The 23,671-nt window shown below is 32.6% G+C and overlaps 1 protein-coding gene across 1 annotated transcript in view; it reads right to left on the bottom strand.

The window, feature by feature from the left end:
* Positions 1-23,671, bottom strand: part of LOC129229745 (acetyl-CoA carboxylase-like) — a 134,335-nt gene that overhangs the window by 83,589 nt on the left and 27,075 nt on the right. The window contains exons 16-24 of the mRNA XM_054864114.1: positions 19,078-19,206; positions 18,524-18,614; positions 17,891-18,106; positions 15,729-15,848; positions 15,428-15,617; positions 14,249-14,373; positions 13,351-13,464; positions 10,358-10,561; positions 4,957-5,075 (exon numbers count right to left, since the gene is read on the bottom strand). Of these exons, the coding sequence (XP_054720089.1) occupies positions 4,957-5,075; positions 10,358-10,561; positions 13,351-13,464; positions 14,249-14,373; positions 15,428-15,617; positions 15,729-15,848; positions 17,891-18,106; positions 18,524-18,614; positions 19,078-19,206 (1,308 nt within the window). The remainder of the gene's footprint in view (positions 1-4,956; positions 5,076-10,357; positions 10,562-13,350; positions 13,465-14,248; positions 14,374-15,427; positions 15,618-15,728; positions 15,849-17,890; positions 18,107-18,523; positions 18,615-19,077; positions 19,207-23,671) is intronic.

Here is a 23,671-nt window from a genome sequence, read left to right as displayed (position 1 = left end):
AGCCGCATGATCAAGATTACCTGGGAAGCAGCCGCTGTTGGAAAAAGATGAGAACTGATCGTCAGATCCAACACCATCCCCAACAGCCGGTCACAGGAAGTCGGGGTTGCCAACCATGACTATCTCAAAAGTCATTTGTCCCGAATAGGGTTCGAGTATTTGCCCAAGGCCATAGCCAGTCACCCCCACCCTCTTTTTCAAAATTTTACATGCTATAAAAAAGCTGTCAAAAATTTCGTTTTTCGAACTTCAACTCGGAAAAATTTAAGATGTCCCTCCTACCCCCCTCCCCTCCCAATATCACCAAAGATTACCTAAACTTTCGTTTTTAGGGCTTCAATTTCGAAAACATTTCTGCTCGAGTGTTTGGAAAATTACCACAGAATGGTCCCCAAACCTCTCCACCTACATACATTACTGAAGATCTTTTAAAACCTGTGATTTAAAAGCTAACTTAAATTTTTTTTTGGACGAATGTCCCTCCCCCGTCTCTAGCCAACATCATTAAAGATTGTCCTAAATTTAGTTTTCAGGGCTTGAATTTCTAAAAAATTTTCCAGAGGAGAGCTTCTGAAAACTTCTCCCGGCTAATATCATTAAAAATCAATCAAAGTTACTTTTTTGGAGCTTTAATTGGAAAGGATTACTAGTCCCCTTAGCATCACCAAAGATGGTCTTACAGCTGTGTTTTGAAGATTTTAACTTCAAAAAATTCAAGGGGATCGGCCCTGCATCTCTCTTCCCCCTAACAATATCAAAGATCGTCTAAAACTGCATTTTTGCAACTATAATTTTGAAAAATTTTGACTCCCCCTCTCCATAGCATACTAGGTGGTAATCACAACAATCGCATTTTAAAAGATTCAATTTCAAAAACAGACCACAGGAACCCGCCACCTCCCTCTCTTACATTACCAAAAGTTGTCAGAATGCATTTGTTAAACTACAAACTAAGGAAATTTCCGGTGTTGGGTCTTTGAATCTCTGATCTCCTTAACATCACAAAAAATCTTCGAAAACTGCGTTTCCAGAACTACAATTTAAAAAAAAATGTTGGTCAGGTCCCAAACCGCCCTTTTATAAACATAATTAAAGATATAACAATTGGAGTTTCGAAAAATGAATGGGGGAGCATCCTCAAACCTCTTCTTCCTCTAACATTACCAACGATCGTCAAAAATGCATTTTCGAGACTACAAATCCTTAAACTTTCTGGGGGAAAAGTCCCAGTATTTAGGACACATGTGAGAAAAAAAAAGTGGCCTTCCATTTCATGAACCCCCCATTAATTTTTTGACCTCGGAGTGTCTCTGAGAGTGGGATCATGCCGTGGCAGCAACTTCTGCTTAAGGGCACCAAGTTTAAGTGCGATAAAAACACTTCCCTTACTAACTTCACTTACTAACATTCAAAAGAGGGTTTCAACCCCTTTGACAAGATCAAAAATAATCCAAAATTGCGTTTTTAGGCTTTTAATTTTGGAAAATTTGAAGTCAGAGTCCCCGATCCATGTTATCCTACCGAATACCAATAAAGGTAAAAGTTGGATTTTCAGAATTTTGATTTAAAACCTTAGGGGAGGACAGCAGTCGCTTACATGACCCTTATGCCATTGTACTATAGTGCCTTTCCAGGCACTATAGTCATACCAAACATAGTCGAAAATCATATTTCTTGGACGTCGATTGCAAACAATTTTTCTGGAGAACTCTTTCCTGTGTCTAACGTTAGAGAACTTTAGAATGTGTTTTAAGAAGAGAAAATATCTAAATTTTCATCTTCTTCCCATAAACTCAACCAAAGAAAATTTGTAATGGCGTTTTTAAAGTTTTATTGTGAAAAATTAGAGAACCTCCGAACTTTCTCTTCTCCCAACCACTTTTACCCCTAACATGTCAACATGCATCCCAAAATCGCGTTTTTAAAAATTCAATAACAAAATTTTTCGGGGACAGCGTTTTTAAGGCTTCAAAAATCTCTTGGGGAGCACTGCCCAAACCAAACCTTTTCCCTTGTGTTACTACCAAATATAGTCTGAAATCGTGCTTAAAAAAAAAAGACTTTTGAAATGGTGTCTAAAATGAGATACCGAACCCAATGTCAGTTTATCATGTATTTCAAAGTATTAAAAATACTCCTAGGTCTGCACCTCCCTTACAAATAATCATTTGGGCACTCCTAACCCTTAAAGCTCAGGAAAAGTGATTGGTAGTACATATTGCTATTTCATGTTCAACTTGATAGCCAATTGAAGGTCCTTATGTCACTGGTATCATTCGCAATTGCGACATTTACGACCAGGGGCGGATCTAGAGGGGGGCCATGGGGGCCATGGCCCCTCCCAAAGCCTTGTAATTGCACGAATTTTTTTAAGAAAAAAAAAGGAAAAATATTATGAGGAGATAACAAAATTTAACACGTGTTTTACTGAAAAAGAAGTATAGGCCTTAATTGGGAGATAAATTATATCCCTATTCTCAAAACAAAAGTTTTATTTCCAAAATTTTCCTCCATCTTTTACATCATTTCTTGATTCCAACTACAGACACTTGGACAATCTCTAAATGCTGCGGTTCTCACAGTATACCTATTGTTCACAAGACCAAAGAGAGCCTAAATTTTCATTTTTATGGCTTTAATTTCGAAACTAGGAGGAGAACCCCCTTTTCCCATGCCCTTTCACAAATGCCTTGATATGAAGCAAAAAAATTGCATTTTAAGTCTTTTATTTGGAAAAAATGTCAACGGAAACTAGCTTATCCAGCCCTTATCACTTAACTTGCTTAAAAGCAACATAAATGAAATTTTTTGGGACTTCAATTACAAACAAGTTTTGATAGGACCCCATCCCTCCCTAGTTTATATCGTGATGCTAGCTTTAAAAGGAGGTTTTTCGGAGGAGCTCACGAATCTTCCATCCCTTTCTAAAATATGTATAAGTATAGTTAAAAATCGAATTTTTAGAGCCTCAAAGGCAAAATATTTCCAGGAAGGAAGGATTCTAAGCACCTTCACACTTCCTTTAATGTAAGCAAGCATTACCTAAAGGTGCATTTTTAGGCTGAAGAGCTAGAAGAGCACCCCTCCTCTTCTAACTTCTCAATGTATAATGACAGAATATTTGGGTCTCTAAGCTTTATTTCAAAAAGTATTTTGGCAGCAGCACCCGAAACCTCTTTTTCTCCGTACATAATCAAAAATAGACAAAATGCGTTTTTATTTTCATAATTTTCAAAAATTACTCTGAAATTTAAATTTTGAAATATTTTCAAGAGAGATTCCTAAATCCACCCCCTCAACTAATGTCTCGATACCCCGAAAATTGAGTTTTTAAATCTTCATTTTAATAAAATTTCTGGGGAGTTATCAGGGCCCAATTTCCCAATATGCAGAGTAGTTTGCCTAGGGCGGCAAATTTGCTATGATAAACACTTTTGAGTTAAATTGTTATTCTTGAAATTAAAGTATTAGCATTCTTTCATTTTCCATAGAAACAATTTTTTCTTGTAATTTAATAATGATCACTTTCACACATCTTATGAAAGTCAAATGTTTTTCAATCATGGTATTTGCCAAATCGTCAGAAAACTTTGCCGAATAAAAATTTTTTTGGAAGATCACTGATCATTTCATCGGGGCGCCTTAGAATGTGAAACACCATCATTTCTTCATTAAGTTTGACAGTTGGAATCTGGGGAACACATTTTTACGTTTTTCTGAGTGAAGGATATTTTGCTTCTTTCAGGGGGGAGGGGGTGGCAGATTACAAATTTGCCTAGAGATGGCATGGAGCTAAATTCGGCCCTGGGGAGTTACTTCAAAAATATCGGATGGCCCCTCCCAAAACAATCGGCTGGATCCGCCACTGTTTACGACACTACACATCTTTTTCTGAACCAACATAACTTGTACATCATTTAATTTTGATTAAATGATATTATAATATAACGATAAATTTAAATTATCTGAAAAAACTTTTGCTCACATCTTGATAAAGAAACTTTTTCTCTTGGTAATTCAGTAAACTTACTGTTTAACAGAAAAATTCCAAAAAAAAAACAGTAATACTGCCTGCCTCATTCTCCCATCTTCTTCCTAAATTTTTTTCATTTTTCTATTATGTCACCCCTCCCTTCCCCGCCCCCACTGCCATATGTCTACCAATGTGCAATATGTTTCAAAAATCATACCAACAGGTGACTTTTTCGTCTTTTTGTCGAAAATTTATGCCCCCCCCCCCCTGAAACAAAATCCTGGCTACGGCCTTGGATTTGCTCACATGTCCACTGTGCTCTTCTGCTTAAGGAACAGCTGACCATCTACTCAGTTGCAGCATACTTGAATCCTATGGCAATGAGGATAACTTGCAAGGACTGGCTAGGCTCTACTGGACTGCATGGCGTCTAATGATTGCCATGTCATGGTTAGGTGAAGAAAAAGATGGATTTATACTCAAATTTGAAACTTGATAGTTAAAAGTTTTTCTAGAGTTTTGTAGAAGCTCATTCCAATTTATATACATTGTTTTCTTGTTAGAAGATGTGTATTTTTTAAATACATATTGTAGAAAAACAATATGAGTATGAATTTGGTATTACTTATTTAATTTTGTACTCATTTAAATACTAAATGCATAATCTAAAGTTATTCAGGAAAGGAGGAAAAAAAAATGCATGAAATTCATCATTACAAAATTACTAAGAATAAATATTCCAACAAAGAGCTATAACTTTTGCAAAATCTTTAATGCAACATTTTATGAAATCAATCAAAGTGTGTTGCATTTTACATAAAACTGTTTGCACTCATGAAATTTCATTAATGTGTCATTTTATCATAATTATTATTTTTTCTTAAAACTTATTTTCAAGAAGTTTCTGATTTTTAGTACATAATTATAATCTGTAACCAAATAATTTAACATTTTGGCTAACTATGAACACAACACATAGTTACCTGTTTGGATGAGAAGATGGCAACAAAAACTGAAATAATGCAGCACATGTTCCAGATACCAAACAAGCATGCTTAAGACACGTTAGTTCATAGGAAATGTAAGCCCTTCGTACATATACCTACAAGACAAAAAATAAGTTAGGGCTGTAAAAGTTTCACATCACAGATGACAATAAATCATGTTTGAAAATAATGTAGTTGTTTTCAGATTGCTATTACAAATAGGTTCATATGAACAGCAATTTCAAAGATTCAACAGATAAATTTGTTCAATATTTCAAGCTGATATTGTTCAGTCTTTCAAAATGTTGCTTACAAAGCTCCTTTGCTCAAAAAATTGAGACACATTTGCAAGTGTTTTGTCCTTTGAGTTTAATAACTCCTTGGATATCAAAAACGCAAAAAACAGAAAGTTTTAACTTTTGTATTTCTCTGTCCAACACTAAATTGCTAGAAATAATTTAAACTTCAATCTGATTTTGAAGCAAAATTAACAACTTACTTAACTCACATGAATTTTGATCACACTCGATGAATTTTGAATGTATTGACCGTGGAACAAAAACAAAGTTTTTAAACAAACAATAAGCCTTACATAAAGAAACATGCAGTTCATAAATGAAGAGATTGTTAGAAATATGTCCTAAGAGATGAATATACATTTTAAGTTTCCTTCCATTAGTGACATTTACTTTTCCATGTGAAAGAACTATCAAAGTGATACTTATAACGAAGATTCAACTTTTTTTTCTTTCTTTTTCCCCGAAGACAATGTAACTTATTGTTCTAAATTATATTATGCAAGAACTGTTTCTTAAGTTAGCTTTTAAAACAATACATACATCTTGAGCATAAAATACTGCACTTCCTGTTTCTTAAACCTTTTTTTCTCATTCACGAAAAAAAAAACCCCTGATGTAGACCCCAAGTAACTTTATTTTACATCCATTTTTTAATAATTCAAAAGAATGAGTGCATGTACTCATGTACATGCATTAATTTGAATACTTCATAAATGAATAATTTTTTAGACACTTTCCTATGCATATAAAAATATATTAAACACAGATAACTGTCCTTTCAAATGTAAACAAATGTGACGTTTTTATTAACATCTGTGATTTAAAATTGAATGAAAACTGAATGGAATGTTCATAAGATCTAAAAAATAATATATATGATAGCTCCTTTTAAAGTGAGCAAGACAATGCCTTAAATAATTATAACCTTAGTTTGTCGTGAACCAATGCAAAAAAGTGTTTTACAGAGATTCATTTTCCAAATATGAACAGTTTTAACATGATTCAATGGATATCTCGCTTACTATCACCAATAACAAATTGAAACCATATTCGAAAAATCATTCTTCTAACCAAATTTGTTGCCAAGCTGGCTTTTGCCAATTGCATAGCATTTCATAACCTGAAAAAAAGGACCTTTTAAAAATGTTTTTTGAGACAGATTTGTAAGCACTTGCTGAAGAAATATGAGGTTCTTAATTAAAATTGTCTAGTAAACATTATTTCAGGAATGAAATTGGCGAAGAAAAGTCCCCAAAATGCAGTTTTAGGCAATATTTGATCAATTAAGGGAACATGACTCCACAAGGGTCCCCTTTGAGGGAAATAAAGTTAGGATGCATTGAAATAATTATTACTTGCATTGAAATATGTTGATTTCAAAGGAATGGGAAAACTCCTGCCGATGAAATTGAAAAGTAATTTATATTCTTCTGGGAAGCTATGTACTTGATTTAATGCACTTCAAATGTGTTTAGCTGTGTAAAATGTACACCAAGACACTGCAGGTAAATTTAAAATTTTACGGTGTAATCTCTAGAACTGATGTTGCAATATTTCATCAATACACAGTATCCATTCAAAAAAAAAAAAAAAAAACAAGTAAACATTTTTGCCATTATTGTTCTGTACCCATGGGTGTATCTCACCAAAATATTTGCTTTACATTTGAGAAAAAAATAAAAAGTCAATTTCTGTTTAACAGTGTTATTTATTTATTTTGGGTGCTTACGTAGATTAGTGTCAAGGTCTTACCGATACACACACACGTATTTTCGGGAATAAGTGCCGCGGCACATACAAGAAAAAAAGTAAAACAATTGCTGGAGCGGTGCATATGAGGGGTGCAGCGGATACAGTGTTCTCCCCCCCCCCTCCCCAAGTTAAAAAAAAATTAAAATGCTGTTAAAAGATGGCAACACATTATTTCCTTTCATTTTGCGAAATTCTTCGACCTTGGGCGCCAAGTAAAGAAAAGAGGGGGGGAGGGAAGGTGAGTCAGCAACTGTATGTGTTTCACTGACCAGGAAACATCACGAGTTCAGTAATCATGAAAAAAGTTAAAAATGGTCGCATTCGAAAGAGTATCTTAAGAAAAAAATTTGACCCAAATATTGTGTGCCCTCGTCCTTTTGTTTTTGAGATATGGGGGGTCAAAGTCTGTTAAAATCTTACGAAAATTCGCCAAATTTAAAGACTTGGCAAGAAATGGAAAATACCACGTGATTTCATCGCCTGCGTCTAGCAAGACTCTCATTTCCATTTTTGGTCATCTGCAAAGCGCTATCGATGTTTCGAATTAACCCTTTACTTGTGTGGGTAAAATTAAAAAGTAACTATGAAGCCTGTGAAATGGAAACTAGAGAGCTTTATCCAGAGGAGCTACAACTTTATAACGAAACTGAACGTAGGATTTAACTTTGTAATCGTGATAATAATGCATTTCAGAATTTAAGTGCATTTCAAGTGTGTTTTACTTAACTAATTTAAGTTTGTACTCTTGTAATGAAATGTGTTGTAAGTAATTAATAATTATGTACGAGAATTAATATGAATAAGTAAAAAAAAACATGCTTATTAAAGCTTATATATTGAAAATAAAATGGATAGTTTTTGATGTTGAAAGAACATGATCATGGATTGTAGTATCCCAGCTCTTATTTATTTTTTCAAAAGTTATTATCATTCATGAAGTTTTATTGTCTGACCACTGCTAGCGAAAATGTTCAATTTAAAATCGAAAAAATAATAATTAAAAAAAAGAAAACAACGGATAGTAAATGTCAAAAATTTGCACAGCAAAACTAACGATGTCGGAAATTACTTCATAACAGATTCTTATCAAAAATTTTATAGTCGACGTTCATTACAACAACCCCTGTAGTTCGAAAAAGTCTGTCACTGCAACTGAAAGTCGCTATAACGTAAATGCACATCATATTGCATGTTATTTAGTCATTTTTAAAAATACTGAAGTCACTTTTACCAATTATATTTCACGTTAAAAGGGAATTCAAATTCGAGCAAAATGAAAATTAATACAGTTTTTTTTTATTTGACTTGTTAGAGGGTTTACACATAACTTGAAAACGATACACATAACGAAAAACACATTGAAAATAACTGACAAAAATCGTTTTTTTTTTTTAAATTTGAGAACATGTTTTGAAATCTTTAAAAATGTCTTTTTCTTCGTATTTAGATACTGTTGAAGACTTCAGATTTACGACTTTTCAAAAAAAAAAAAGACTTTAAAGTGTGTTTATCGTTTCTCTACGGTTATCATATTTTTTTCAAAACAGTTTCATCATCGAATAAACTCTTTCAGTGGAAATATTTCACCTGCAGAAGCATAAAAGTTTTAAAAATCAGTTTTTTAACAGTCTTAAGAATAACAAAAAATTCCATTGTTTTTACAATAAAATAAAACAAATATTTCGGGCTGTGGCGTTTTCCCCTATACAGTTGCACGTTAATATCCCGGAACACAAGCCCCTAAAAATTTCAATGCCGCAGTCTGTGCCACGACACCCCGCGCCATGGTAGTCACCCCGAGTAAAGAATTAATGCGATATTTCTCACCCGCTTTGGTGGTGACCAAATATGGAAGTGAAACGTCTTGTCAGATGCAGATGTTGAATTCGCGCCGTACCTTCCATTTCTGAACAAAACTCGCTAAATTTGGCGACTTTACTAAAAATTTCTGCAATTTTTAAGACATCATATTTCGATAACGTGGTCACGAGGGCACGTAGTTTCAGTGCCATAAACATGTTTTCCAATGCTCTTTCGAATGCCACCAATTTGGAATTTTTTTGAATTTCCTTGATCGTGATGTTTCCTGGTGAGGAGAGAAACGCTGATCCACGTGGGCGAGCAAGCCTTATCGCCTTGGAGCGAAGGGTTCAGGGAGAGGAGACAGCAAAAGTACTAGTAAGAGAGGGGGATGGATGTTCAGTTTTATAAAGGGAATTTATCACCTCCCTCACAAAAGTGGGTTGCCCAATTTTATTATTCACTCCCATCGCCGCGTTGCATCTTTTGTTGTCATTCATGCATACTTGGCTTATCTTTTTTTGCGAAATTTTTTCAGAGTTGCTTTTGAAATGGCTCCTAAGCGACTGTAAAGTTATACTGCAGCCTTTAAATTTAAGGTAATAAAGGCAGAAGCAATTGGAAACCGTCTTGCTGCCAGAGAGTTTGGCATTGATGAGAGATGCATTTGCCGTTGGAAATCAGATAAATTAACCATCAAAAGTAATGGCCAATCAAGAGATACCAAAGGCAAAAAGTGCAGAACGGGAATTTTAAAAAATATTTCATTATTGTTAATTAAAAATACTAACCAAAAATAAAAAAAGTTTTTATTTACATTTAATCCAGCTTTTTTTACTACTGATTGTGCTTTAAAGTTGTTTAATGTTGGGTGTACGCTTATGGAAGGTGCGTCACATACATTTAAAAAAGATTTCTTTGAGAATACATTACGATGCAGCGCTTATTCTCGAAAATACGGTACAAACACAAAAAAAAAACACACACACACACACACACATATGGGCGGATACACACTACCATTTTAGGGGGGGGGGAGTAATGCTGAAGTACGTAGGGTTTTGGATACGAAAAATTTCTGAAACTGCTTGTGTGTCAATAAAAAACACCAAATCGGAAAGGAGAAAGGTATCTAATAGGGCATAAACCTTACCAATTAATTTCATATGCAATGAAAAGAAGAGGTAATTTTCTTTTAACTTTTAAAAATTATTCATACATTGAAAATATTGCTGCAATCATTCACATTTTATTCAAAAAGTGTCTGCACACAGTGTAGATGAATAAAATTGCCGACGGTGTGGAAGGGGGAGGGGGTCATAATCCCTCATGCAACTCCCTTTGTATCCGCCCCAGCAAACATACACATATAGAAAAATATCTTCCTTTTTTTGGTAAAGGTCCAATTAAGGTTTAGAATTCCCCCCCCCCCCCCCCATCTCCTTGAAAAATTTAAACTTTGTCAGTGTAGGGGAAAACAAAATTCAGATTTGAAAAAAATCATATGCAAAATAAAATAATTAATGATCAGGTGAAATATTAATTACCTCCAAAGCAGCTCTTCTAACCACCACATTACTATGAAAGAAAAAATCTTGCAGCACATCGAATATTGATGACTCACAGGTAATGAGTTTTCTCAGATTTTCAGGACAAAAATCATGACCATACATGTCAATTGCAGATAGGAAAATGGATTCCATTTGATTATGCCTGAGTTCATATGGTGGTTGTAGGGCAGCAATCAAAACCTGTTTATAAACATTTTTCAGTCATTGCAGTATTATTCTATAACACTTAAAAACAATTTTTAAAAGATAAAATCAATAGTACTATTTACAATCTATTGTACCAAATAACTTAGGGGGAAAAGTACTCATTTTTGAGAGCCGTATTTTTTGCGAAAATGAAGATATCGGTGATTTTGCAAGCTGAAAATTTCAAGAGTTTTACAAGAACAGAAATAAGTTTTTAAAAAAAATTCACAAGGTTTAAATATTTGTGATTATAACGAACTTGCAAAACTAAAGCTTCACGAAAATAAGGGCTTTTAGTTTCATAGAAACTATTGTTAAGATTAAATTCTTAGTGCATAAAACCAGTCTATTTAAAGTACAAACATGTTTCATACAACCAAGTTAAAGAAAATAAATCATATTAAAATTTATCGAACACAGTACAACCTGTTAATATTTCAAAAATTGGTTGCTAAGAAAGGGAGCTGCCATTGGAGAAAAAAATGCCAACTTTTAAAAAGTAGAGTAATTTTCTGTGGTATCACATATTTAAATAAATTATTCGCTTGAAGAAATAAAAAAAAAGTTAATGCAGCTCAATTATTAGCCAGTAATAACATTATTTAAAATAAAAAATATTAAGATATTTCATTTTCATTCAAAAAGTGAGTTAAAACTTATCATAATTAAAATTCTTATATATTTTCTCTCTGGATTCAAGTATAAGTAACATATTGACTCAGGTTTTAGTTCCCTTCTCATAATAGCATGTAGTTCAATTTAAAAGTTTTAAAAATAATAAAAAATCTTCCCTGTTACAAGCAGTGATGTTCCCATCAAATTTTCTGAGGGTAAACTCCCAGTAATCCATTAGGCACAGTATGTGTATGCGATTACATACATAAGTCATAATACGAAAAATTTTGAAGCTTGAGGGTATACGCTATGTGTCTAAAAAATATTTGAGAGTATACAGCTTATATGGAGTATAACCTATGGGAACACCACCGGTTACAAGTTGCAGTACTGTTCTTCAATTCTTATATTCATCATGCTCTTAAAAGTCAAATGAACTTGTTTAGCAAATACCTCTGTTGCTCTCATATGTAGTGATTTATTATTCAATAAAAGTATTCATGTACCAGCATCTGTGACCTTGTACAATAAATTGTCATGCATAATAGTCAACACTAGATTTTCACATACAAAAATAAGGATAAGTGTAAATAGTACACAAGTAAACACGGTACTCCTTCCAAAGTAGTCTACAATAAAAAATTACTTGTATCAAAAAGTATTTTGATAGCTTCCAGCTATGCCACTTTCATAAAACACATATTTTGTTACATTTTGTAGGCTGTGTTTACTTTTAAGAACTGAGCCAAATTTATACCAAAGGCTAACAATTTATAACAAAATAATACATTTTACAATAACTTCTAATTGAGCTCAAAAGAATTTTTTTAACACTGTGCAGAGCAATGAATATTAAAATTTAAGTGTTGAAAAACTTCATTTAAAGTGAAGTTAATGGCATTTTTGGAAAGAACTAGAAAACATTTAAAACAATAAAAATTAATGCTGATAATTTTTACTCAGAGTTCATAACTAATAAAATGATTCAGGTTTCATAGTATGATTAACAGCACATTAATAAAAAGAGGGACAACTTGAGAAGTTGGTTTCAAGATAAGACTTTGCAGAATTGTAGTACCCTGACATTCACTGTGAGTCTAAGTAAGAAATAGTCACGTTAGACAGCAGTGCGAAGAAAAATATCTCAATCATTTCAGAGACTTAAAAATTTCACTAAACCCCCAATTTTCCGCGGATTAGGGTGGCACGGTAACTGCAGATAAGTGAAACCGCGGATAATCCAAGTTATAGGTAAAAAAGGATACTGTTGCATATGATAGCTAAAGAATAGAAATAAAACTCACACATACAGAAAAGTTATAGCTAAAATCAATAACATTGATTTTAAAAAATATATGAAAAAACTAAAAACAAACAATAACATAATCATAAGTCACCACCGTTGAAGAAAAAAAATTGTTAAAAGATCCGCGGATAATCTGAGCCGCGGATAATCCGACCGCCGACAATTGGGAGATTACTGTATTATTTTCAGCAGCACAAGCAGAAATAAGCGTTCTCCTTGGCCATACAGCTTTTATTCAGTTCTATATTTGGGTTTTTCTTTAATGGTTACTGTCCACATTATTACAGAACAATTATTTCTAAATATAATGAATGAAACATTAATACTAAAAAAGTGACAGATTTTCTGACTAAATAGCTTTTTCCACATATATGAACTTAACTTTTCATATGGCATAATACCCACATACAAAGTATTTAGCAATCAAGAAAAGTATTGAAAAAATGGGAAATTTGCTCAATGATAAAATTTCTTTCCCACATATTGAGATTGAAATATATAATAGAGATTGAAAAATAATAATAATGAAGACTGAGAAGTTTCTTTACTCTCAACACAAATCTTTCAACTAAATCGCTTCAAAACTTACAACATACTAGAAGCCTACATTTATTCAAGAGTTAATAAAGATGTGCAGAAATATGTTTAATGAACAGCGAAGCCCATCATCTAACTAAAATATGATTTTAAGTCAATCTATATGGGAATTACGGCACATGCAGGCTAGATATTCCTCAGCAACCAAAATAATTGGAAAGGAGTGAAAATATCGATTTTGAAAAAAAGGTACAAGTACTTAATTTTCAAATACATTTCCCACTTTGGATTAAGAAAAAACACTAAACCAGTTCTGTGATCTTACCTGACGAGCTCGAAGAGCGACTTTTGAATTTTCAGATTTGTTGAGAGTAGTAAGGTCACTCAAAATGGAAGCAAGTTCATCAGTTAGACCAGGCTCATGGCCACAAAGATGATCCTGAAAAAAAGCAAAAATCAGATACATCAATTTTGTAGCCTTAGAACTGAAATTTCTCTAAGAATCAAAAGAAAAACAGTTAAAAAAGATAAGTACATAAAAAAACAAGCAATTATTTTCAAAAAGTTTGGATTATTATCTTTCACTTCTGAAGGTAATATCAAACAGATAAATAATATTAACCATGCTTTCAAGTTTGAATGAAATACAGTTTGATTGTAGCCTGTATACTCACATATTTACTCAAACATAAATTAAATTGGTCCTCATAACAGGGGTAAAAGTGGACTCAAGTAAAATTTTCTGAAGACAATGTGAAATTTTCGGAAACTATGAGGAAGCTCGACCAAAAAAAAAAAAGAAATCACTGACTTTAAAAATCCAAACAATAACTTTGTGCAAAAGAAAACTATTTTATGCCAATTATGATGATTAGTACTATCTGTAAGCAAGAGGTAAGGGGCACTAAGTTAGAAAATCAAAATTAGCCAAGAGATGAGTCAATTTGTTTTCTTATGTGATGATTTGTGTTATTAGATTGTATGTATTTATAAGCTTATAAAATGAAACACTGCCTATGAAAATTATAGGGCTTTACACCTCTGAATAAAGCATAAAAAGTCGAGTAAGACTTAAACCTCGATTTTGAAAAGAAAAAAAAATGGATATAATGCCCTTCCCCTCTCAAATACAGATAGATTAATAGGGAAAAATAGAAGAAAAAAAATGTTAAATGCCATTACAAAAGTTTTTTTCTTTTGTTAATGAGTTAATTTAAACTTACTATAAGTTTGATTATGAGTTGGTTTTTCTTTTGAACTTGTAGGTGAGAAAATATTTTTCCAACAACAACAGCCATATCTTCTTTGTTCTTTTCTCTTAATAAAGTGACGCATTTGTCATAATGTCCTAGCAATAAAAAAAATTAGTAACTATTAAAACCAAAAATAAAAGTGCTGTGAGCTTGGACATAATTAGTAAGCAAACATAGTTTCATACATAATGGACATAAACAGTAAAAGATAAAATAAAATAGATAAATAAAAGTTAAATTCAAACAATATTATCAATGCGTGAGACCTCCAATGCAGGCATAATATGCTCAGTAAATATGCCAGAAATATTTTATAACATACTTATTAAAGCAAAAGCAGTCTCAGCTTCCATAATTGTTCTAGACATTTTAAAAGTCATTTGAGAGGGAGGGGTTATAATATTTGAAGTCATTTGATTATAAATTACAAATTTAAACAACATTCATTTTAAAAAAAATCCCTTTTTGGCTATACGCATATGGTAAACAGCAAAAAATATTTACTGAAAATATTGTTCCCTTTGATGTCTAAAAACCAATAACAAAGCTGCATTAATTTTTCATATAAATAAGTATTCAAGTAATAAGAAAAGAATTACTAAACCAATGAATACATAAAGGTATTTAATTTATTTCCTTTGGTTTTTTCTTCTTTTTACCATCTTAATATTGAAGAAAAAAATTTCTTTCTCACATTCAATCTCAAATATAGCCAAGATGAAAAGTTGCTGTTTGGGATTGAATTTAATGAAAAGAATTTTTGCTAGGAAATGAGAATAATATTAATGTTCATTTCACTTAATTTTTATTTCAAACAAGATTTCGAATTACAATTATCTTAAAGATTTCCATATACTCAAAGTGAGGAAAATTTTACATAATGACACATACTCGTACTAACAGAATAAATAAATAAATAAAATTTAAATACATATACAGTCAACTCGATAACTCAAAGCCTTATAACTCAAGTATTTCTTTATCTCAAACTTTTCATTGGTTCCCAAACTCTTGAGAAGGATGTGGGAACTCCCCCCCCCCCCATACCTTGACCTACCAATAACTCAAAAGTTTAAGCCAGTCCCTTGGGACTTAGAGTTAATAAGAGTTGACTGTATACACATAGGTTCAGAAAAAAAAGAAAATTACCATTTTGGAATTCTGTTTCAACTGATAAATACTGTTTTAAGAGATCTGTAACAACAGCTTTCATACGTCCTCGAATGCCATTCCTATATCTTTGCACCAACTGCACAATTCCTTGTGTGGTCATAAAGAAAACATCTCTATCAGATCTTTTCTGCAGAGTAGCTGCATAGGAATCTATAGTACTTGCTATCTACAGTAGAACATTAATTGTATTTATAACAATAATGATAATATTACACATACATTAGATGAGATGAACAGCATCGATAAAGGAAGAGAGCAAAAAGAATTTGGCACATACTTGTTGGCTTGGAAACTGTGCTAAAACTGATGTGATATTACTGGAATACATAGACATTAGCTTTTTGATGTTCTTCTCTACATTAGAAGGAATTCGACCGGATATTGACGATATTATTTCCTGAAAGAGCATAGCAAAACAATTGTGCAAACTAAGATAAATGATCCTAATATTTAAATACATGAGTATTAGTTTAAAATACAGAAACCAAAGCATTCATCTTATGCAAATACTTTTTAAAAAAATTAATGTTTAAGATAATTCAAAGTTTCCCAAGTTAACAAGAGTAGCTTGATAGCAGCTGGTCCTGAAATTTTATCAAAATTTTTACTGAAATGCTCAGTATTGAAAGTTAGCCTTGGCATCTTCAGATAAATTTTAATGGGGGTAGGAAAAACCATTCACGCTGCTTTTGAGATTGCTTCAGAAAAAGTGTAATACCATCAATTAACAAGAAATCAAAGTTTGATAACTGATATATTACTGTAACTCCATAGGCGGATTTAGGACTGAGTTCCTGGGGGGGCAGGATTTTTTTTTTTTTTTTTGGAGCAACATTTTTAATTCTCCCGCCCCCCCCTCCCATGTTTTTGTCTGTTTTCTGCTATGCGTAAGGTCATTCTTTACATTTTATGTGTCGTTTTCAGTACTGTGTGTAATCATGCTGTCCTTTTTAAATTGACCTTAAAAGAGAGGGGGCTGGTATTAAGAGAGTAACACAGTGCTCCCTTTTAAGTGGGATATAGAATATCTCCAGTTTTAGGGGGCCCGGGGGTTACTCCCCTGGAGGAAATTATCTAAAATGGATATAAAATTCTACATTTTGAAGTCTTATAAGGGTTAATTGGAAATAATAGGCAAATAATTTTTTTTAAAGATATACGCTTTAAAAGTGCTTTGTGATGCAAGTTAATACTTTAAAAGAAATGGTGCACAGATTTAGAGAATAGGTATCAAGAGAGTAACATACTACCCATTTGAACAATTCTTAATTTATATACTTGATAAGAAATAAAATTGAAGCACACTTTGCTCAGGAGTTTCAAAGACTTGTCTAATTATTTTCAAGGTTTGGTTGGTTAGATTGGGTTTTTCATTCAAGAGCCCTTGTAGGCTATACTGCGCCAATTCTTTTCAGGGATTTTAGAACCTATCAATAATTTGCACTTTCCAGCCTCTGAAATTGAGTAGTAGATTATACACTTGTACAGTAGTGTTCAATCTTTGCAAGAAATGGCTATTTTAAGTTCAAAAGAAAAAATAAACTTTAATTTCCTATTCAAAAAATTAAAAAAATCATGATTTTTTTTGTTGTAAGATTTTGGAAGATAAGTTGTTACTATATAAACTCTTCCCAAAACTGGGTAGCATTGTCCCCTTTGCCCCCCCCCCCTTATAAATCCACCCATGCTCTTCTGAACTATTCAAAAACGAAAAAATAATGATTTTTTTTTTTTTTTTAATTTTTGGAAGATGTGTTGTTACTACATAAAGTCCTCCCAAAACTGGGGGGGCATTGCCCCCCTCTGACCCCCCATAAATCCGCCCATGTGTAACTCGAATTTGTTATCAATTCCCAACCTGTTTGACTTCAATTTCATGTCAACTGTTTATTGCATAGGGGCACAATTTTTACCAAAGAAAGGATTTTGCACTTTAAGTTGGCAAACGTATATCACTAGAAAATTCATCATGTAAATAATGTTAGAATAAAAGACTCAAAATCCTAGTGTTCTTGTTCCAGAATAGAAACAAAAATCGCAAACACAACAGAAAATTTGTTGCAAAAATTGTAATTTTGAAAACTTTGCTTTACAAAACTTGTGATCCTAAAAACAGACAAATCTCATCAACGATTCAGTAAATCATACATTTCTGATCTTAAACTCATTCAATGACTTTATTTCTTCTTTAAAAACAGTTATTTCTAATTTTCATGCTACTTTTAAAACAACGCATTGTCCAAATGGCACTGCATTGGAGACCGTTCAGTCAAGTTCAAAATGAAATCAATATTATTTTTTTTAATAATTTCAGGTTGCTATAGGTTACTCATGAAGATACCCACAAAATAAAAATAAAATTAAGAGGAGAAAAGATAAAAAGTTATATTTTTTTACTTTGCTGATACATTTTTAGAAAAGACAGTAATAGTAACTAACTTGCAATTCCAGAAGAGGCAGGCTGGGATCCCTCAATGTTCGCATGAATGTATCAACAGCTTCCGTCATTTTGGGAGCAAAATAGGGATCAGGCAGTGCATAGCCATCTAATATGCAATCCAAAACATGTCTAGAAGCTTGAAAGACTTGGTTCAATTTATCGCCATGACAATTTGGAAAATCGTCATTTGGAAGGGGACCGGTAAATAACTGTGCCTGAAAGAAAAAAAAACCTTAAGTTACAAAAATAAAACTGGAAAGTTTTAATTATTCAGTTAATAGAAAAAAATATTTTTGATTAGAATACTTATTCAGATTCAACAACTTAATAGAGCAGAAATAAAAAAATATATAAAAAATAGTTAATAAACAAATAATTATATAGCAATAGCAAATGCAGCATTTTTGGCTATTCACTCAATACAATACAAAATTCACGTCATTTGAATGCAACAACAACACAAATAATTTATAAAACTCTTAAAATGAAAAATATTTATAGATAAAGAAACTATTTTACCATGGTCAATACAGAAATTACTTAAACCAGATGCAAAAATTTAAATAAGAGCACAAATTTTAAATAGAAAGAAAATTAAAAAAAAATAAATAAATAGCATAAATGTTACTTACTCTTTTCATTTGAGAAGGATCATCTAACTCCAAACGAGCCAATATACTTCCAGCTTCTAAAACAGCCCCAGGTCGTTTCACAAAGTGAATACTGCAACATTTAAACAATATTAATCCTTTTTTTTTAATTTTAAATGGCTTACTAAACAATAAAAATAAGTTGCCCTGCTCTAGTAGATAATTGGAAAGTATTGCTCAAAAAAAAAAAAAAAAAAAGATGCACAATATGGGGAAAAATTTTACTATACATTTTTATAATAGCTCATTATTATTTTACAGTTTATCTTTCTTTATGAACAGAATTTCTCCAGATTTTTAATTTTGATAAGAAAAGCTTATAAATTTCTTAATATATTTCCAGAATCTGTAAGCAAAAGTAAACCTCCCCATCTCTGAGTCATTTAAAAATAAAGAGTATATATATTTCAAACAAATAACAAAAAAGAAGAGTTACACATGTTTTTGGTTCAGTTCCAGAAAACATACCTATTTCCAAATTCATAGTCTTAAAAATATCACACAAAATGGAAAAATACACTTAAGATTTAACTTACCACCCACTTTCACTAACTGTTAATGTCATCACCATTTTCATAACTTCAATTTCAGCATAAAGTTGGTTAGGGTAGACATGGGCACCATCTTCTACAAGAAACTGTAACAGCTTCCCAGTCGATGGAGATCTAAAATAAATAAATAAAAGTAAATTAGTAAATAAAATATATAATAATAATAACAAATTAATACTGAACTTAAAACCTATAAGAATAAAACAATTTGGAAGATTTTTACCACTTTATCAAAAGAAAATATTATTGAACTTCCACATTGATGAGGATGTCTCTTTTTTGTAAGGATATCATTCTTAATTTCATCAGGGGTGCCCACATAGAGGGGGTCATCAAAATTTTTAGGGATGGTGGTTTGAGGGGTATTTTTCTCTTTCTGAGCAGGGCCTCTTGCTTTGGAGGAAACTTTGCAATATTTAGTGGGGTTGCACCCTTGTTCTTAGAGGGGGGGCACCCATTGGCCTAAACTAGGGGGCATAGGGGCAAGTGCCTCCCTACTTTTTTTGAGCCAAGGGTAGAGTTATTATTTTGCCCCCCTAGTTTTTAAGCATATGATTTTTTTGAATGGTTTGATCTATACCTTATTTTCAAACAATAATAAACTGTAATTCGCATATTACCAATGCAATTGTTATGAATTATATGCGAAAGCTGTATCCTTGTCTTCAACCACCAATTAGAAATTTCAACCTATAGTTTATCTGTTTTTAAACTGTACCACAGTCACCCAATCTGAAGCCCTGATGAGGCCTGTGTACCTGATCCCAAAGTGATGATGAATCTCCCCCCCCCCCATTTATACATGGGCATTGAATCCTAGTTTACTAAATTTAGGTAGTAAACTAGGATTACATGCTCAAAAAAAAAAATGAGTGCTTTCGAGAAAGAGCGTAGGGGAGACAGGGGCAAGATGACTATGTTAACAGTTTTTTGTCGTTTATTAATTTATTTTTAAGGATAGAGTAAAATTAACTTTACATGAGCTGTTAGAGTAGTCCTTTGTAGCATTAAATATATTACCATTTAATTTTTTTAATGAAAAAAAATGAAGGATATTTTTATTTTTACATAACCTTAACAAATCTCTTGCCCCAGTAATGGGGCAAGATGACTTTGGCCTTAGGGCAAGATGACTCACTCTTAAAAATTGAACATATTTTATCTTTTGAAAATGTTATATAGCTTAACAAATGATAACTGTGTTTTCACATCTTACAAAGTATCAAAATTAAGCGTAATGCACAAATTTAAGCACAATGTTGAAGTGTGCAGCTAACGTAATGTAAAAATAAAAATGCCATATTCGTAATTGGAATATTCCTCCTGCCACCACTCTTAGCATTTATAGCACTAGATTCATTTTTCTGTTTGAGGGTCACAATATTCCTCTTTACAAGCAGGACAACTATAACAACATACTTTGAAGTTGATGCAACTGGATTGTTTGGCTTGAGTTGTACAGTAAGCGCCGCCTAATGTGATCACTTTGGGACAAATACAATTTGATAACAATAACCGAAAAGAATCCAGGAGACACAAAATAATGATTTTTTTCCAATTAAGGTGCATTTATTTTGGCAACCTCAAATTAAAATCACAATGACTCAACTGAACGCAGTTTTAAATTATAAATTATTAAATTAACAGAATGGAAATATCAGGATTATAAAAAGTTAAAGCTAAATTATGCAATTTTTAATCACACAGTAATTGGTGAAGTAAAATATGACCGTTTTTCTGGACATTCGTAAACCAGTTTCAAAGCACATTCAGCTTTTCTATCTTTTCCAGCATAGTTTTGCTTGCTGTTTAAATTTTAACTTAACTTCGCTTTGTTTTCAATTTTGACACAATTCTTTAATAGTTTACAAAGTACTGGAAGCAACGGAGGTCCTACATTAATGCCTGCAACATGTCAAGCGACTGACTTTTTTTGGTGCATAAGAAAGTTTTCTTAGGGGGAGTCTATGGTCACAGGGGGTGAATTTTCTGTAGCTTCATTCCTAGAAAAATTTTGAACTGCTTTTGAAAACCACAAGATGCTGCACAGAAAGTTATTTTCGTCAGGGTTTGCCTATGTATTTCTGTTAATTGAGGAACAAAAACGGGGAAGAAATTGAAAGTTTATGAAAAAGTGATAACAATAAACGAAGACGCTGATTACAATATCCGACTTTTTTTAACGTGTGTTAACATACAAGTGTTCCGGGACTTTGTGATTCTAATAACATTAAGCGAATGATAACATTAACCATGATCACCTTAAGCGGCGCCTACTGTATAGACTTTGGCCTAGAGCAAGATGATTAGCTCGTCATCTTGCCCCATGTTTTGATCCATCATCTTGCCCCGGACTGCCTGTTTGAAATGATTCATCTTCATTGCCATTAAGAAAGGTGATTAATTGACTTTATGGGAATAGGTAGTATTTAAACTAAATTTCTCATAAATACTAAAGGGACACAATATATCTTATCTGTATCTGTAGCAGAGCTTATTTATACATGCATAAAAGTTATAACGTAGCAGCCATAAACAATCAGAGTTTCAGAACTAATACAAATATTGCGATTTCAGGGTCTCTATACTATTGCTGAATGAGCAGCCGATGGGAGAGCCAGTAGTATCCAGCTGATGCTGTTACGTAGCAGAAAACGGAAAAAAAAAGAAATTCGTCATCTTGCCCCGGTCTCCCCTACATATTGCATTTCTGAAGTTTTTCATAAACTGAAATTTACTTTTAATCCTTTAACTTGCGCTCACATGGTACGGCTCACAGTTTCCCCAGAATGCTGAGTTGAACATTTTTCAAAACCTTTATTATTGATAACGAGAAAAGAACACGTCTTTGGAAAACGAAGTAATTTTTAGAAATTAATATTAATGAGGAGAAGATCTTAATTTATTTTTAAAATAAAACATTGAATTAAAAATATTCAAAAGTAACAGCTTGTTACCAGCTAATCCCCCCGCCCTATTCCTATTTCTTCTCTTCTTTTTTTTCTAGTTCATCTGAAAATAAGAAAGTGTTCAAAATACTGCTTCTCCGGAGTCCCCCTCCTCCCCCCTCACAAACTGGAAGCATTACGGAGCATCTTAAATTTCATTTTCAGGTCTTCAATTTCGCGAATTTTCCAGAGGAAATACCCCAATTACCGAACAACATCAAAATTTGTGTTTTTAGAGCTTTAATTTCGAAAAATTACTGGAGTCACTATTACAAAATATGGCCTCATGAACATATTATACAAACATTTTAAGTGGAATAGCCCCTGTATGTAAAACATTGTTTTAGTTTTTAGCACTGTAATTTTCAAAACTTTAGCAGGAAAGAGCTTCAGAACCTCCTTCCCATAAAATGCTCAATGTTTGTCTAAAGTTGCATTTTTGAAATTTCAATGCCGAAAAGTGGGGAGAGGTAGAACTGAATTCAATTTATTAAGAAAGAAATTGATCGGGGACAGTCCTTGAGCTCCATCTGTTACCCTAACGCCGATAAATATCGCCTGCAATCACGCTTTTAAAGCTTCAATTTCTAGAAATTCCTGTACCTTTTGTTCCTGGAACATCAACGAAGAAAGTGTAAAATTGCGTTTTTAAGGCTACAAGTTTCAAAATTTTTGAAGGAACCCACTTTCCTATCAGATCTAAATTTTCCCTTCTTTTCTCAATGAGCCCTCCCCCCTCCCCCTAAAAAAAAAAACTTTTTTCTGATTGCATCAGTGAAATAGAATATTACTTTGGTTCAGGGCATAAGTTGTATGTGCGCATTACCTTAAGTTTTTTCATTATTTTAGTTGAATGGCAAAATATGAATCAAATCAATTTTCCTTGAAAAAAAATTTGTCCCCCCCCCCCCACATTTTTTGTGGCCAAGTTACGCCTCTAGGGGCACCCCTGCTTACATCTACCTTACAAAAAAAAACAAAAAAAAACAGCAACTAATTTATTTAAACCAAGAAAGGAAGGGAATCCTTGGCACACATGATGGTCTAAAGCAGCAGTCGGCAGCTGGAGAACCTCTTGTTATCTAGGACTGGACCACAGAAGATGACAGCCAAAAATGTTTGAAAGTATAAATTCCACAGATAAATTATTTTTTAATACTTTCATTTAAGCAACATGAAAGTACTAAAAAGTAATTTATTTGTGTTAATACATTTAGAGCCACTTTATCACTTTTTCTCGTAACTTGGGAAATAATTGTGTGAATGATAAAAGTTTTTGATTTTTAGTGCAGAATGTGAGAGGGTTTTTTCCGGACATTGATAAATTTCTTTATAAGAATCTGTACCCCAACTAAAATTATTTGCTGACCCCTGGTCAAAAAACATGCGAACTGTTCCCGGGTTGCCCAATGTGCTGGAGCCTAATGGTAACTCTGGTTACAAATTGTAACAATAGTTCTATTTACATAACAAATAATAAAATTATGCAAGTAATTCTGTAAGTATTTTTACATAACAAGTAATACTTACGGTATTACATAAGTATAGTTTTCATGCACATTGTTTAAAAAAACATAAAATACTTTTCTTACTCAATTTTCAGATTAACAAACTTTCTTTTCTGAACACAG

Source organism: Uloborus diversus, chromosome 9, assembly GCF_026930045.1.
Source record: "Uloborus diversus isolate 005 chromosome 9, Udiv.v.3.1, whole genome shotgun sequence".
In the NCBI taxonomy this organism is placed as follows: Eukaryota; Metazoa; Arthropoda; class Arachnida; order Araneae; family Uloboridae; genus Uloborus; species Uloborus diversus.
This window is presented reverse-complemented; position numbering and strand designations above follow the sequence as displayed.